The following is a 17,801-nucleotide window of genomic DNA, read 5'->3' as shown; positions in this document are numbered from 1 at the left end:
GATTTCTAATAAATTTTCAGCTTCAATTATAATTAATTATGTAAAGAAGATCACATAATTTGACCGTTTACTTGTTGGTTCCCCGTCCAGAGTGTCGGACTCAATTTATGTCATCCCCATTTGCTTCAATGGCAGCGCCCATGCAAACTGTTCTTTCCCAAGACAATATTTCATCTGAACAAGAACAGGATGCCAATTTGGCATTTTCTGAATTAGATAAAGGTTGTTTAATGATATTCAGACTATTGAGTGTTTGACGAGGGTAGATCACACCTTCATGCTTTAGATCTCATTTACTGTACAAAAAAAAACATGAATCATATTCGAGTTCACCGCAAAAATCAAGTGTATTCCTGTAAAAATCAATTGTATTCCTGTGTTAAAAAGTGTTAATTTAAAGCTACTGGTGTCTTATTTTTTTTAATTGAGCACCCAGCTGGGATACTATCCTTACCTCGTATTGGATAAGATCAACTGCCATTGCTTTTTAACTTGGTGGTGGGTATGCCACATCTAGTACTTTAGGCAGTGTTGATATCCTTTATAACAGTATCTTGAACAATTGTTTATAGGCGAAATTATAAGATATTAGACATGAAGTCTTATTTAGAGTTGGTATAAACATTGCAAGTACAATTATACTGGTTTGTGGTTAATATTATTATATTCACTGTAAATTATTCCTACACATGCACACAGTTGCTCAAATTCTTACAGTTATCAGTTGCTTATCTGTGATACACTACAAAAGTAGTTGTACTTCAAATAGCATGGATAGTGGATGAAAGAATAAAAAAGAAAATTCATAAATAAAAAGAGGGAATACGCCTAGGTCCAAATCAAACCCGAAAAGAAACACACATTGTGTTTAGGGATACACAAGAAAAATAAAAGTCCATTTAACACTACATGATGATGTACATGTAAAAAAAAACTAACCTTGGCTTTACCTAGTCAGAATTTACTCATGGCCACAGCTTGTCTGGCAAAACAGCTGTTGGACGTCTAAGTAATGTCAAAACTAGGCTTTACCATGTTTGATTTCACTAAACCCACTAAAAATTGGTTGGAAAGGAGGCATAGAATTGTGATTGTCTTAAACTATGAGAAGTTTCTGATTCCTGGGTTCTCAATCAGTCAAGTAAAATTATGCTATCCAACTTGTTCCCTATTATTTTGAATTAAAAGCCACATATCGTACCCTCCTGAAGTAGTACAAGTATCAACATGTTCCTTTTCATTTAACATGTTTAATATCTTAATTTTGTGTTTGTATTTTAATTTCTCACTAAAAAAATGGTAAATAAGTATTTTAGATAATTTTGTTTAAAGGAATTAAAATTCATCCAAAGTTGAATGAAACATATATTAAAGATTTGAAATGAAGGATGGTGTGTATGTTACAGTGAATGAACATTGACTGAAAAGGGTTTCTTCATTCAATTTTTTTTTTACCTCTTCAGGTTTGAGATCGCCCAAGATTGGAATACAATGTGAATCTATTGTAAGATTTCCAAGTTTGTTTGAGAAATATCCATTTCCTATCCTGATCAACACAGCATTTCTTAGATTAGCAGATATTTTTAGGAATGGGTATGTTTGTGGTCTTGGCTAGATTTGAAAAAAAATCTCTAACAAGATTATCCAAAAATAAATTTATATATTTTTATTTCATTTTGAAGAAAAGAGTATGTCGTCAATTAACTTAATTTAGAAATCGGTAAGATCTTCATTTATTTAAAAAAAAAACACTTAAATTTTGTATTGATTGCAATATCTGATATGAAATTGACAATGTTGTTGTTTAAAAATGTTAGTGCAAAAATTGACAATGTTTAATTCATTAAAAGGATATACATCTTTCTAGTTGGCATGAATGCTTTCTTAAAATGAGGATCCAAAGATGTTGAAGCACTTCTCTTTTTTATCATTAAAATAAGACCTTACAAGAAAGTGACAATTTCATGAACACTTCAAATATATCATAATAATTTCATTGATGAGTCTTATGTTGACAAACGTGCGTCTGGCGCATATAAAAAATTTAATCCTGGTATCTATGATGAGTTTATTTTCATTCATGAATGATAGAAGATATTGAGGTAATATCTTAACCTATGTACATGTAAATGCCCCCGTACTCAAGTTAAAAAAAATCATATTCGTAATGTTCATGCATATTTCCTTATGTTTAAGGAACAATTTCTTGCGATGGTGTATCTTACAAGTAACAGAACAAAGTAAAAAACATTTGGAGAAAATTCTGAACATTGATGAATTTGTTAGAAAGATATTCTCAGTAATTCACAGCAATGACTGCACTGCCAGAGCTTTAACTCTTAGGTATGTTGTGTTTTATTTTTATGTCTTGGTTTCAGAAAATAAATTTAAAACAAAAATAATTGTCAAATAGCTATGCAATAAAGATATTTCATGTATTTAGACTATGAGTGTAAAGACTATGACTTAATTAATACATGTATGACAAAATTACAATTAACAGGCTATTATTTGGACTTGGAATTATTTTTAAGGACCATTTGTGTCATCTTTTCTTAACTAATTTTGATGACTGAATATTTTTTCCAGAACTCTTGCTAACCTTGCCAGTATAATAACTGAAAGGAAGAATGTTCACCATAGTATTGTAAATGGTTTTGATTCTAACGATGCTGTGGAAGTGGATGCTGCAGTTTTTGCGGCTGGAAAATTTGCTGAACAATCAAGGTTAATATTTGGAAAATTGTAAATAAACATAAATGTATAATGGTATACTTAGCTGTAAGAAAAATATTTACATTGCTTCTAAGATAAGCAATGAGAAAATAATAATAAAAAAGTAGGACTTAAAATAATACAAATTCTATAAAATAATTACTCAAATTCACAGTTTTAATGATAAGGGACTTTGAAGGTTATTTTGTATACTTAATAAGTTGGGGAAAAGAAAGAAATAATTTTACAGATATTATGTGAATTGCATTTTAAACTATTAAAAAAAATAAAAATTCAAGATAGTGTATTGTTTTTAGTAAATAATGATGATTTTTCTTATGCATTAAATAAGGCATATTTGTATTTTGATATTTTCAGTTCTTTTGCTGCTAGTATCTGTAATAATTTATCTGACATGATCCAGAATATAGCAACACCAGTTGATTTGAAGCTACAGTTAATACCTATACTACAGCACATGTATCATGACGTGCAGACGTCATCTAAGGTAAGAAATAAGGTCAAACTACAGTTAACATGGTTAATACCAATACTACAGCATATGTATCATGATGTGTAGACGTCATCTAAGGTAAGAAATAAGATCACACTACAGTTAATACCTATACTACAGCATATGTATCATGATGTGCAGACGTCATCCAAGGTAAGAAATAAGGTCTCACTACAGTTAATACCTATACTACAGCATAAGTATCATGATGTGTAGACGTCATCTAAGGTAAGAAATAAGATCACACTACAGTTAATACCTATACTACAGCATAAGTATCATGACATGCAGACATCATCTAAGGTAAGAAATAAGATCACACTACAGTTAATACCTATACTACAGCATAAGTATCATGATGTGTAGACGTCATCTAAGGTAAGAAATAAGATCACACTACAGTTAATACCTATACTACAGCATAAGTATCATGATGTGTAGACGTTATCTAAGGTAAGAAATAAGATCACACTACAGTTAATACCTATACTACAGCATAAGTATCATGATGTGTAGACGTCATCTAAGGTAAGAAATAAGATCACACTACAGTTAATACCTATACTACAGCATAAGTATCATGATGTGTAGACGTCATCTAAGGTAAGAAATAAGATCACACTACAGTTAATACCTATACTACAGCATAAGTATCATGACATGCAGACATCATCTAAGGTAAGAAATAAGATCACACTACAGTTAATACCTATACTACAGCATAAGTATCATGATGTGTAGACGTCATCTAAGGTAAGAAATAAGATCACATCTATCGAATTTTTTATTTTAGGTGGCAAATGTTTGGGATTGAGAAAAAAACAAATCTCATGTTTACTCTCATTTTTTATGGGTTTTTGGTGCTCAATAGCAATTTTTATAATTTTGTTTAACTATTATTCATTTAGATGGAAATATTTATAATAAATATGATAAAGTTTATACCATATTAAAATGATGGCTTTGTCTAACATGAAAAGTATTCAAAATTTATTAAATGCTGATTTTCATATCGTATAGTTTTACTATGATAGAATTACTGACTTAGAAGTCATTAAAACCTCTTCCTGCCCTAAACCTTAACCAATAAAGACACATTTATGTAAAAGTAGCCATTCATTGACATAAAAAAAAATCAACTTGATTTGAGAGTATTTGAAATTTTTGAATATCGTCTTTTACAGGCAAGACAAGTATGTTTAGAACTACTATCCAGTTTACCCTCACAGAAGTTTGTTATTAGGACACTTCAGACGATGACAGCACTGGCCTGTCAGTCACTGATTGATGTCCAATCACAGGTTGATCTATTGATAAGTCGTGTCACCGATGATCCAAGACAATCGGTCAAACTCATAGCTCTAAAAGATCTGAATCGGCTTGCGATGAAAGCTCCTCAGATGTGGAAATATTCATCTGTAAAGGTAATGTATTGTTTTTACTTCTGTTAGATTAAAAATAATAAAGAATATAATTTGTATATATTCTTTGAATTAAGTTCTACTGGTAGGTATTCACAGATTTATATACATGTATAAAAAAAAACTTTGAGAGAAGTACAATATAAAAATAAAAAGATCTGGTATGATTGCCAATGAGACACCTCTTCAATGTACACCAAATGGCATAGAGGTTAACAACTACAGGTCACTTAATCCCTTCAATAATGAACAAAACCCATACTGCATAGTAAGCCATAAAAGACCCTGTAATTTCAAATGTAAAACAATGTAAATATTATTGATAAAGGTGAGATTAACAAAAAAATAAGCTCTATTAATATCTTTTGTTGTACTTTCAGAGTCTTATAACAGTTGTACTGCAAGCCAAGTCCACAGCTGTTAAGATTGCCATTCTAGAAGTCCTAGGAACATTAGCAAAATCTGTAGCATTTCACCTCTTTCTTACTCATGATGGTATGTATATCAAAGAAAAAAGGAGTACACATTCCATTGCATTTCAATTTGCCCCTTTGATAGAGTTGAAAATAGAAATGGGGAGTGTGTGAAACATTCAAAAACCTGACCAAAAAACAGCCCAAAGCCATATGTTATCTTATGTAAATAGCATAAAATGAAAAAAAAGTTGCATCAGACTACTTGTGAAGGATGTATATTTAACCCTTTTATTCCAATATTTACTTTCAGTATCAGCAGCAGACATGCAGAAAATTCAGGAAGTGTGTAATCTATGTTATGTATCCCAGAACCCAACATTGTCAGCCAAAGCCATGGAGTTCTACACAAACATTGCCATCTGTTTCAAAAGTTTCAGTATGTTATTAAATTTTTACAATTCAAGTGTATTGATAAGTTATAATGTCAATGGGTATAAATAGGAAAGGCGACACAACTTATAACTAAAAAATTATCAACATTTTGTTTGTAATACAGTATGGTTAATGCAATTTGGTTATTTTTTCTGGTCATGTTAAAGACTTATGACATGGGTTTCTAAAAAAAATAGTTTACTCATGATATATTGTCATATACATTTTCTAGATGTTACTTTTAAAATTTCATTGTCATATTAGCTCTGGCTAATTTTCAGTCCTGTGCTTTTTTATCAATTTATAAAACTTTAAAACTACTTCCTTTATTTGTTATTCAAATTATTCAGCATGGTTATGAAAATGTATTGCATTCTTTCGTACAGAGCGGAAATTATTTCGTTTGGACCAGGACCCAGTAGAAGGGGCGAGACTTGCAATAACAACACAGTGCTGTTTATCTGTCTGGGGTACAACAAAAGAAGATAAAAAAGTTCTAAAGGTAAAATCATCTGAAATGTGAGTTGTATGTAGAATTGACAAACACTTTTTGCTATTTTAGAAGAAAAAATTCTCTAATTTTTGTGCTATTTTCACATTTCCTGACCGGTGTGAGAAAAATATTTCTCCTCACTAATGAAAAATCTGTTCTCAGCAAATGATTAGTCGAAATTTGATTATGATGTCAACATGTTTTGTTTTCTTCTCAATTTTCCTATTGTGACGTCATGAAAAAAGGCGACCTTGCCTGATGACGTCGCATATAAAGAGCAGAATCTTCTGAAAATCTTTGAAGAAGAACGATAAAAAGCATTAGAGAAACAGATTCCGACACTATAACTCGTGTATTACGATATTTCTCCACTCTCGACAGTTAAATTTTATTATTTAAAGGGCTACGCAAGCCTCACGCTTTAAATAATAAAATTTAACTGTCGAGAGTGGAGAAATATCGTAATACACTTGTTGCAGTGTAAGAATCTATATTTCATCCACCAAATTAAATTGATCATAAAAGTTTAATGCACCAAAAAAAATATGAGAAAAAAGGGTGATATCAACAAGGAGAGTAAATATATACAGTCCATGCAGAGATTTTCACAAAAGTATATCATTGATACTTGTTTATTACAGCTTTGTTTACAATGTGCTGTACACCTGGTTAAAAAGTTTCCAGATACAACCATGTTCTTCCTGTCAGAAATCGTAGAACTATTAGAGACAACTGAAAGTGGTAAGTGGAGAATATTTGTTACATATATGACAGACAATCTATGGAACACTATGTATAGAAGCTTACATAGCCATGTCATGCTTGTTAGACATTGTATGTAGGAGGTATACAATTTTTGTGCAAAATGGAAATATTTAGAGAAAATTAGCTATTCCCAGACATGTTTTGCACACTTTCAGATCTGTCTTTTATATCATAAATAGTGTTTTACCAGAAATGGGTGCAAATACAAGTAATAAGTTAAAAAGATTAAACAGAATTCAAGATATATTATTTATATCTATATCATTGGGGAGAATGATAGGTTTTAATAATTGAATTATCATGGTATGTATGGAGTAACCTAACAACACAATAAAATCACACTTTCTCTTTATCATCTGATTTTTGAGTGGGATAAATATAATTTTATTTTGTGGCTAGTTTTCTTGGCGGCAATAAATGATCAAATAAAAAGTGTTGATAGATTGCTGATTGCTTTTAAAATTTCATCACATGATATCATAATGAAATTGTATTTGAAAGGTGAAATTGAAAAAAATTTGAAAATAAAGGTATGCTATGTTTTTCCAGAGGAACATGCTTTAATATTGTGTGAAGGACTAGCAGCCATTGGTTCAGAAAATCATATTTACATAAGGGAGATAATTCCCAACATCCTCTCGCTGTTACAAAGTAGTGCCATTTGTCAAGAAGGTCAAGTTAAGGTAAGGCTACTATTATACCATGAATTCCTTTACCTGTTCCAAACACTAGAATTGGTAATACAACTTTAGCCCTTTCTCACAATATGCAATGAAAAACTGACATACTGTGCCTCCTTTTTTCTGACCTCTATTGAAGATGAAGGTAAATTTTAGCCTAGAATTTTACGAAAAATATACATAATTTAATAAATAAGAACTTCAAAAAGCATACTTGCTAAATATGTCAGTCATACAAGATCGTAATTCAGGATTTCATGTTATGAGATTTAATCAGTTTAATCTGGAATCAATAACTTGCTTTGTAGGTCTTTATCAATATTATTTCCAATATTTTATTACAGACATACTTAGGAACATTGATATTTCAAGCAGCAGGTAGTGAAACAATCCCAAATGAAATACAGAAACTGATACTAAGAAATGGACATAAGTCACCCTGGTTTATGTATAAACTGGCCAGACAGGCTATGAGATATGGACAGCACCCTGTTGCAGCTGACCTCTTCAGTTCACTCTCACATTTGGTAAGTAAACTTACCTATGAATACATTGTTGCACAAATGAATAACTTTAAAATGAAGTTTTACTACAATGGATTTAGCTTCAATGATTCCAGTTTTATGACTTTGAAGGAAAATGATAGATACTTTGATGTTGTGGTTTGATTGTTTGAACTTGCTGAACACTATTATGGTATTTCATTGAACACTTTAAGGATGTCTGCTTGTCATGTTTTGGAATTTTTGTCAGATTTTCGGAATCCTCTGGTTTTATTTATTTGAATGCCTTAAAAAAAAATCCCCATGAACCCGCATTTTTTCTTTTTATAAATCTGTTACATGTTTAATTATAAGTTATTTGTAAAAGTCTTATAAAATTTTATTTATTTTTTAATAGTATTTTAGAACTTTAACTGGTCAATGATAAAGCTATGAAAAATCAAGAGAGAACATTTTCCCGGCAAAATTCCAATGGCTAATAGATCGAAAACAAAAACATTGACCCCTATAATTTTTTTGCTTTTTTGATTCATCAATTTATTCCCTATCAATAAATACTAGTTTTATGAAAAGTCATTTATTTTGAAACTGAGCAGCGAACATCCTTAAATAGTATTTGCAGTTTTAATGAACTTAACATTAGTTTAATCTGAAGCCTTCTAATGCTTAAACTATTGATTAGTATTGACATCAGGCAATGTTTTATATGAGGATTTACAGGTCAGAATGACAAAAATGTACCTGGTACTTTCCCAAAATAATTTTCTATTTTATTTTCTTATCTTTAGGTTGCTTCAGAACATCTCCACTTTTGGATGGTTGCTTTACAAGAAATAAGTGAAGGTGAAAGTTATCTGATGAAAGAGAAAGATGACAGTGGGATGACTAAAACACTATTATGTTATCAGAAATCTCTGTCATCCCTGAAGGTAAGGTTCCAGTTCTTAGAGAAGAAATCTATAACATGAGTCTAAATGTATAAATAAATCCATGCCCCATATACATTTCCTTTGGAGAGCACTGTTAGAAACTGCAAAGTAGGACAACAAATGATTTTTTTTTAACTACCTTGTCTAGCAAAACAGTCACAGTCAGTCGATGTAGAACTTATATAGGTTGATTTACATATTAGAATTTCAAGGTAGTAAAGAGAGATTTTATTGTTGGGTCTTGAGTGTGTAAATACTTCACGTTGTGTTGGATTAGGGTTAGACTAAAAATAGATACAATTGTGTGGTTCAACATTCATTCAAACAAGCATAGAATTATAAATACAATATACATAGAAACGCAACGTCACATTGTCAGTGGCGACGGCACTCATACGAACGCATAACATTCCCGCAATCCTCAACATCTATATCTCAAAATTCTATATGCCTTTATATATAAATGTAACAGGGTCGATTCTTGGGTCAAGTAATAATAAACTCTGTTTAGGGTTCGAATTATTTATTATACCAGTAGTAGAAAAATAAACTCTGAAATAACAATATCACAATTATAAATAACAGATCTATTATAAAACTCAAGTACCCTAAGTTATACTTTATCACATATAGTTATGGTAAATTACAATGCACTTTAATACTGTGTACTATACTGCGAACACATTTAATAGACAATCAGTGAGTTGATGTCACATGTACTTTTACTTCTAATTGTGATACACTTCACAAGAATGTAATCCTTGCTCGTAAATTATATACTATATAGTGTTTACTGTTTTACTATGTGTACGGTACAAAACTAAAGTTAAAACTGCGAACATAACATTAAACTGATCGGAACATAATATATTGTTTGTTCTTTACATACAATTACATTACAGCAATAATTAAAATGTAGATACTATTCTCATAAAGACTAATTAAACCAATATATTAAATATGCTTAAAACCGCATATTTAAAGGGAAATAATCCATAACGTCTTGTTTACAACATTACATAGTTAAAAATTGGTTGACTCTTACCACTTGTGGAGTGAGGTCTTACTGGCAAGGACACGGCACAGTTCACAATGTATACTCTGTATATAATTACATCAATGGAGTCCTAAAACCAAAATGCAATCATAAACATTTGGACTCATAAAATATTAAAATATACGATATGACAAAATAACTCCAGTTCATTTATAGTTATACTTCTATCATTACAATGTATAATATAAGTGTACTAATAAATATCCACTTTAACACTTTTCCTTATTTTGTCTAATATGCCGCCATTTATGAAATATAAATTATCTGTATCAATAATCAAATAGCTAAGCAAATATCTTGTTCTATATTCTATCGTGACAAATTAACGGTAGATAATAAAATACATGTAGCACGAAGCTAAATAAAAGATTCTCGGGTACATCTATCATACTTATGTAATAACAAAACTCTACGAGGAGAACGAAATCATATAATGGAAACTTTACTAAATTTATCATTTACATGTGAAAATATTAATAATATAATAAAGAAGTTAACTTACATCAATATGTAATATGTTGTGTCCACAATGAATGAAAACATAACAGGTAATAATTCGTGATACAATACAATGCGTCTGTGATTTTCAAGTTCCCGTGCAAAATATACCTGGTCAATACAAAATATAAATTGACCGCGAAATCACAATGACCAATCAAATACGTAATTTTAAAGTAAGAACCTTTTGAATATTCATGAACTCAATATAAAAAGTAAAGTGTAGATTTGGATTTAAATAATAATATTCCTTTATCAAAATTCTAGAGTTAAACTTTTATAATAAATACAATTAATTTAAGAACTTTAAAGATATTTTTACTATTATTTTATAGGCTAAAAAATGACACTACTACATAAACATAATGAATGACACTATTTTTACAGGCTGCTTCCACACAAGTATTTCCAATGCAGTTTCAGACAGATTTAGTCCATCTGAGGATAGAACTTCTCCAGGCTCTGACTCAGCTGATACAGACCTGTAATACATTCAGGACATGTCCTCCACCTGCCATAGCTACAGCATTAGCACTAACTAATGGGCAAGAAATATCACGCTGTGGTCAGATATTGTCACAGGTAGGTCAAAATAACAAGTGCATATGATTGTTTTTCAGATATTCAATATCAAAATGATTATTACCGGTACTGATATTTCTACAATATTTTTTCTAGAAGTTTTAGAGTGTTTATGCAGTTGTTATATTTCATCTTCAGAACTTTTGATTGTCAATTAGTTTCTACTAATATATTTAACTGTGTGTGATGAAATTAATATTAACATTCTTTATGCATTTTATTTTTCAGTTAACAAAGTGTATGAAAGATTTTGAAAATCTGAAACAGAAATTTGGAGATTTATACTTAACATGTTTTGATGCTGACCCACAGACCTTATATACAGTGACACAGTATCCTTTACAATAACAAATTATAAGCAACTTGACTTTTTACTCGTTAACAGTATGAAATATGGTGACATAATATTACCTCCCCTGTAAAAACTGAAAATGTTTTCAATGTTTTTCCCATTTATTATAGCCAGGATGCTATATATAATAATAATACAACCTAACGATCAACCTCTGGTAATTTGTTAAGATTTGAAGAATTTGAATTCCCTGCAATCAGATTGTCTGTGGAAATTAGAAGCTACTCCCTTGATGAACATGATGAAAAAGGGTTACATGTTCAGTTTTGAGTAAAATTAATCATTAGTGCAAAAATTCTTTTGATATTTATGTGCTATTCTGGAGTAGGGAAATGAATGTCCACAAATAAAGCTTTTGTAGAGAACAAAATGACAGTTCAATTTCATTGTATTACATCTGAATATTATTATCAAAATTGTATAGGATAATAACAAACTTTGATCAACACTTTTTCTGAACCGTTAATAAAGATTACAATATTGTTGTGAAGTAATGAAGGCCGGGGTATCAGCAGTTATAACAACAGATAACTCTAGGTAAGGGGAAGCTTATAGTTTATGACTCAATACTTATAATCCATGTGTTATAATAGAAAAACAGAATAAAAGGATGTGAGGGGAACATGTCAAGCAGACACCTACTTAAAAATGTTGTGTAAAATTAAAAACGTCTAAACATATTTGACATTGGATTATTTAAAATTTCAGGCTTCAAATCAGGACTCCCAATTCTGTTATCTTCACATAAAACTATGATACAAAACCACAATCAATACGGATGAAGTCAGACATTGACATTTACTTTTGGCAAAGTCCAAACAATTTCTTGTCAACTGACATCCTTCTTTATTTGATCAGGGGAGTTACAATATGTACAAAGATAATTTATCTTTAATAAAACAGTGCAGAACAAGAACCTAAATCCTTAAAAGAGGTATAACAAACTACCAAATTACAAAGACTCGGATTCAAGTATAAAACACTATATATTACCACAAATAGATATATCATTTAACTGAAAGCTAGAAGAGTGTTTAATTAACTGATATAGAAATTACCCTCCCCCTTTTCAATATGAAATTCCCAGTCATAACTATATAACATATAATATTTGTTATTTCAGACTGTTCCCTGTGTCTAGTGAGAATAGTGATGTCCTGTCAGTAACACTAGTTAACATACAGAAAGATCTGAATTATATACTTAAAACTAACAGCCAAGCTTTAACTCATGAGGTAGGACATAAATGTTGGTTTTATGTGCAGATACATTATTAACATGCAAAACTTTTTATATCTGTTTAAGATTTACCTTCATTTCAATTGTTCAGTCATCAAAATTTGAAGTATATGGTGTAAATGTTTTCTTTGGAACATAATTATTTCTCATTGCATAAGATGTCTCATTGCATAAGATGTCTCATTGCATAAGATGTCTCATTGCATAAGATGTCTCATTGCACCTTATATGTCAGATATATTCTTGAAAATTTTAGTTATCTTTGTTCTATTTGTACTCTAATGAAATAAGCACTTTATAAGTTTCGTGCTTCTGACGCATTTCTAGATTTACCTTCTGAAGAAATGCTCATATCTAAACATTCAAAAGCAAATAATGCGTAATGCGCTGGAAATTTTAAACTATATAACCAGTAACTACCTAAACAGATTATCTAATTTCATCAATGATCAACTTTGCCTGAGAGAGTTCGAACCTCAGTTTCTTAATAATAATAGTTGCTTGACAGAATTTACACCATTATATTTTATAATTTATTCTATCAGGATGTTTGACATTTAATGTGTTGAAATCAGTATGTTTTGTGTGTTTATAATTATAAAAATATGACCCCCTTTTTTACAGCACATGGATTTCCTAAGTAAAAGTGTACAGAGTTTGCTACAAGTACCCTTTAGATACCCACGATATTTCTTCCAGAGCATACAAACAACAAAACTTAATGTAAGTTGCATTTTTCATTCAAGTGTATTTGCTTTTTTAACCATGATAATCGACTCTGCAAGGGCTTACCTAAGCCAGTCCAAGTTGTTAAAACCACCCAAATAGTATTTCTGTTAAAGCTTGTTTTTCTGCTTAATAGGTCATAAGATCTTATAAATGTTAATTTTTTTCCGCACTTTGCATCCAACATCTGTTTGTTTCAATCAAATATTTCAATCTGTATGCATATGTGCTATTTGGGATAAAAAAACATTCAAGAAAAAGAAATAAAATACAGAACTAATTCAATGATTTAATCTTGAGATTTGGCCAGTTGAAAATGTGCATTTAGATTTGCCTTTGTTTTCAAAAGAAGTTCAAGATAAGACCTTGAATTTATGTGTGTAAAATACAGTTTTCATTTGTATGTCTTTGTTTTTATAGTTGGCAGTAACACCCCAACAGAACATGAGAATGGAGCCATTATTAGTACATCATAACACTTTATTTACTCTCAAAGTTGAAGGTGTGATAGAACATAAGCAACAAATGTTTAGACAAGTTAGTCAAATCTGTATAGCCGTAAAAACAGAAATAACTAACCAACAACATAATTCAGACACTAAGGTAAAGTATTATTGAACACAAGCAACAGATGTTACAATGATTTGTATGTGACATGATTTCCATGCACAAAACACATGTTTTTGGTATAGTCTTCATCAGATACATTCAAGGTAAAAAACAGTTCGAAAGCATATGATCCATAAAGGCCTTGACGGAAAAGTTCAAACCATTGGAGGCCAACTTTGCCTGAAGAAGTAAAGCTATAATGCTTTAAACACAAAAATCACTAGTTGGTAGCAGAAACCATAAAAAAAAGGCCAGATTGATCTAGATTAACAAATTGTCAAAAGGTAAAAAAGGACAGAGCTAAATAAAGGGGTTCAGGGATACAGTTTTGATTACGCTTGGATGAGTTCCAAGACGTAAACTCCCAAGGACGATGTTCACCTACATTTAATGGTTGAATGATTTGTTAAATTTTTGGTGTTAGTTCATTTTTAAGTGGTTTTTAAATGAAGCTGAGTACTTTATATTTAGTGAAAACTCATCATTGATTATATCAAGATAATAATGAAAAAATGATCTGATGTCCAGCAGCTGTCATACTTTTGAATTTTTTTCAGGTGAAGGATCCAAACAGAAGTTATGAGGAGACAGTACGACCACATAAAGACTATTTCTCTTGTAGTTTTCTGTTATCTTTTCCTGTTGCTGGACAATACAGTGTTCAAATCAGAGGTTTAGTTTTAGATGATGCTGGAACTAAGTGGAATACTGGACCTCAGTTTACAATGACCTTTAAATCATATGATGATACAATCCATAGAAAACCTAAAATAGTGGTTAGAACTTCTTTTGGACAGATTTAGAGCCTCATTTTGGAAATATGTAATCAAAAATGGTTGGTCGGTTACAATCTGAAATGTTAAATGTGTACCAAATGTTTATATCATCTGTCTGCTTTGAGCAGCGTGACCAGATGAGATCATTACAACTAAAGCATATACAGTCTTGTTATGCGTTTACTTTCTACATTGGTTAGAGGAATAGGGGGAGGGTTGAGATCTCACAAACATGTTTAACCCCGCCGCATTTTTGCGCCTGTTCCAAGTCAGGAGCCTCTGGCCTTTGTTAGTCTTGTTTTATTTTAATTTTAGTTTCTTGTGTACAATTTGGAAATTAGTATGGCGTTCATTATCACTGAACTAGTATATATTTGTTTAGGGGCCAGCTGAAGGACACCTCCGGGTGCGGGAATTTCTCGCAACATTGAAGACCTGTTGGTGACCTTCTGCTGTTGTTTTTAGCTCACCTGGCCCAAAGGGCCAAGTGAGCTTTTCTCATCACTTGGCGTCCGGCGTCCGGCGTCGTCCGTCGTCGTCGTCGTCGTCCGTCGTCGTCCTGCGTCCGGCGTTAACTTTTACAAAAATCTTCTCCTCTGAAACTACTAGGCCAAATTTAACCAAACTTGGCCACAATCATCTTTGGGGTATCTAGTTGAAAAATTGTGTCCGGTGACCCCGCCAACTAACCAAGATGGCCGCCATGGCTATAAATAGAACATAGGGGTAAAATGCAGTTTTTGGCTTATAACTCAAAAACCAAAGCATTTAGGGCAAATCTGACATGGGATAATATTGTTAATCAGGTTAAGATCTATCTGCCCTGAAATTTTCAGATGAATCCGACAAGCCGTTGTTAGGTTGCTGCCCCTGAATTGGTAATTTTAAGGAAATTTTGTTGTTTTTGGTTATTATCTTGAATATTATTTCAGATAGAGATAAACTGTAAAAAGCAATAATGTTCAGCAAAGTAAGATCTACAAATAAGTCAACATGACCAAAATGATCAGTTGACCACTTTAGGAGTTATTGCCCTTTATAGTAAATTTTTAACCATTTTTCGTAAATCTTAGTAATCTTTTAGAAAAATCTTCTCCTCTGAAACTGCTGGGCCAAATTATTTGAAACTTGGCCACAATCATCATTGGGGTATCTAGTTTAAAAATTGTGTCCGGTGACCCCGCCAACTAACCAAGATGACCGCCATTGCTATAAATAGAACATAGGGGTAAAATGCAGTTTTTAGCTTATAACTCAAAAACCAAAGCATTTAGAGCAAATCTGACATTGGGTAAAAGTGTTAATCAGGTGAAGATTTATCTGCCCTGAAATTTTCAGATGAATTGGACAACCTGTTTTTGGGTTGCGGCCCCTGAATTGGTAATTTTAAGGAAATTTTGCTGTTTTTGGTTATTATATTGAATATTATTATAGATATAGGTAAACTGTAAACAGCAATAATGTTCAGCAAGGTCAGATTTACAAATAAGTCAACATGACCAAAATGGTCAGTTGACCTCTTTAGGAGTTATTGCCCTTTAAAGTCAATTTTTAACCATTTTTCGTAAATTTTATATATCTTTTACTAAAATCTTCTTCTCTGAAACTGCTGTGCCAAATTGATCCAAACTTGGCCACAATCATCTTTGGGGTTTCTTGTTTCAAAAATGTGTCCGGTGACCTGGCCATCAAACCAAGATGGCCGCCACGGCTAAAAATAGAACATAGGGGTAAAATGCAGTTATTGGCTTATAACTCAAAAACCAAATAATTTAGAGAAAATCTGACATGAAGTAAAATTGTTAATCAGGTCAAGATCTATCTGCCCTGAAATTTTCAGATGAATTAGACAACCTGTTTTTGGGTTGCCGCCCCTGAATTGGTAATTTTAAGGAAATTTTGCTGTTTTTGGTTATTATATTGAATATTATTATAGATATAGGTAAACTTTAAACAGCAATAATGTTCAGCAAAGTAAGATCTACAAATAAGTCAACATGAACGAAATGGTCAATTGACCCCTGTAGGAGTTATTGACCTTTGTAGTCAATTTTCAATCTGCTTCCTTTGTTTAATATTCACATAGACCAAGGTGAGCGACACAGGCTCTTTAGAGCCTCTAGTTTTATTTGGTCGGGTTGTTGTCTCTTTGACACATTCCCCATTTCCATTCTCAATTTTATTTAATAGCTGAATGTATGTTTACCGATTTGAATTGAAATTTTCAATAGATACCAGTACGGTGGAAAATTGTTAATTGAGAAAAAGGTATGACTGACAAAAAAAAGAAGAATTGATATAAGATTCTCATACAGACAATGTTAAATGTGTATTAAAGCTCCAATAAATCTGTGGATATTGCATATACTTAGATGTTTTTCTTATATCATTTCCATATCTATAAATACTTGAATTGGATTGGTCAAGTAGAATTTTTCTCTTGGTTTACCGGGTACACTTCAATAAACCATGTTTCCGAAATTACTTTTGTAATCTATTCATGCGCGATACGCATTCTTGCAGGGATACTGGGATTTTTAGCAAGTTGAGATTATAAAACAATTGCATAACAGTTGTTTCTATTCTAATGCATATATAACCCCCCCAAAAAAAGAAAAAAAATGCACTAAAGCTTCTTCAATGTATAAAAATAAAATTTGAATAAAATTCCGGGAAATTTCACCAATATTTGGCGAATTTACGTCATGGCAAAACACGACGTCATACATTTGAAAACTTTCAGAGGGAAGATTATTTCGTTACTTGTACACTTCAAATTCGGATATTATCTAATTAAAATGCAGTTTTTGAGGTAGGTGCTAGTTCATTTTAGATTCTGTTGCATTTATCGAACATTTAAATTTTTATAAAGTCAAGATGGCGGCGTACTCCTTAGTTACGACATGCCATTGTGCTTCTGATGGTACATATAGTAGCCATCAAAGTAATAATGTAAATTAATAATCACATGTTTGGCTGAAGAATTATAAGGATTAAACACATTTTTTCTAGAGGTTATTGATGTCTAACCGGGGTCTCTAACTCACAAACTTCAGACTTTTATTTAGTTTGTGAGTTAACCGCCCTGGTTTAC

General features: G+C 31.4%; 1 protein-coding gene across 1 annotated transcript; it reads left to right on the top strand.

Annotated features, from left to right (window-relative positions):
- The first annotated feature begins 108 nt into the window (after positions 1 to 108).
- LOC134710684 (integrator complex subunit 7-like) lies at positions 109 to 15,548 on the top strand. Its single transcript, XM_063571071.1, has 20 exons — positions 109 to 222; positions 1,464 to 1,593; positions 2,197 to 2,343; positions 2,590 to 2,727; positions 3,094 to 3,223; positions 4,414 to 4,653; positions 5,031 to 5,145; positions 5,377 to 5,502; positions 5,885 to 6,000; positions 6,633 to 6,732; positions 7,306 to 7,439; positions 7,781 to 7,963; positions 8,728 to 8,868; positions 10,811 to 11,005; positions 11,234 to 11,337; positions 11,829 to 11,894; positions 12,481 to 12,592; positions 13,221 to 13,319; positions 13,743 to 13,925; positions 14,489 to 15,548. The coding sequence occupies exons 1-20, from the start codon at positions 129 to 131 to the stop codon at positions 14,732 to 14,734; spliced, it is 2,799 nt and encodes a 932-aa protein (XP_063427141.1). The 5' UTR covers positions 109 to 128; the 3' UTR covers positions 14,735 to 15,548.
- Positions 15,549 to 17,801: the final 2,253 nt, after the last annotated feature.

The sequence above is a fragment of the Mytilus trossulus genome, chromosome 3, assembly GCF_036588685.1.
Source record: "Mytilus trossulus isolate FHL-02 chromosome 3, PNRI_Mtr1.1.1.hap1, whole genome shotgun sequence".
NCBI classification, from domain to species: domain Eukaryota; kingdom Metazoa; phylum Mollusca; class Bivalvia; order Mytilida; family Mytilidae; genus Mytilus; species Mytilus trossulus.
The sequence above is the reverse complement of the archived record's forward strand: the minus strand, read 5'-3'. Positions and strand labels throughout refer to the sequence as shown.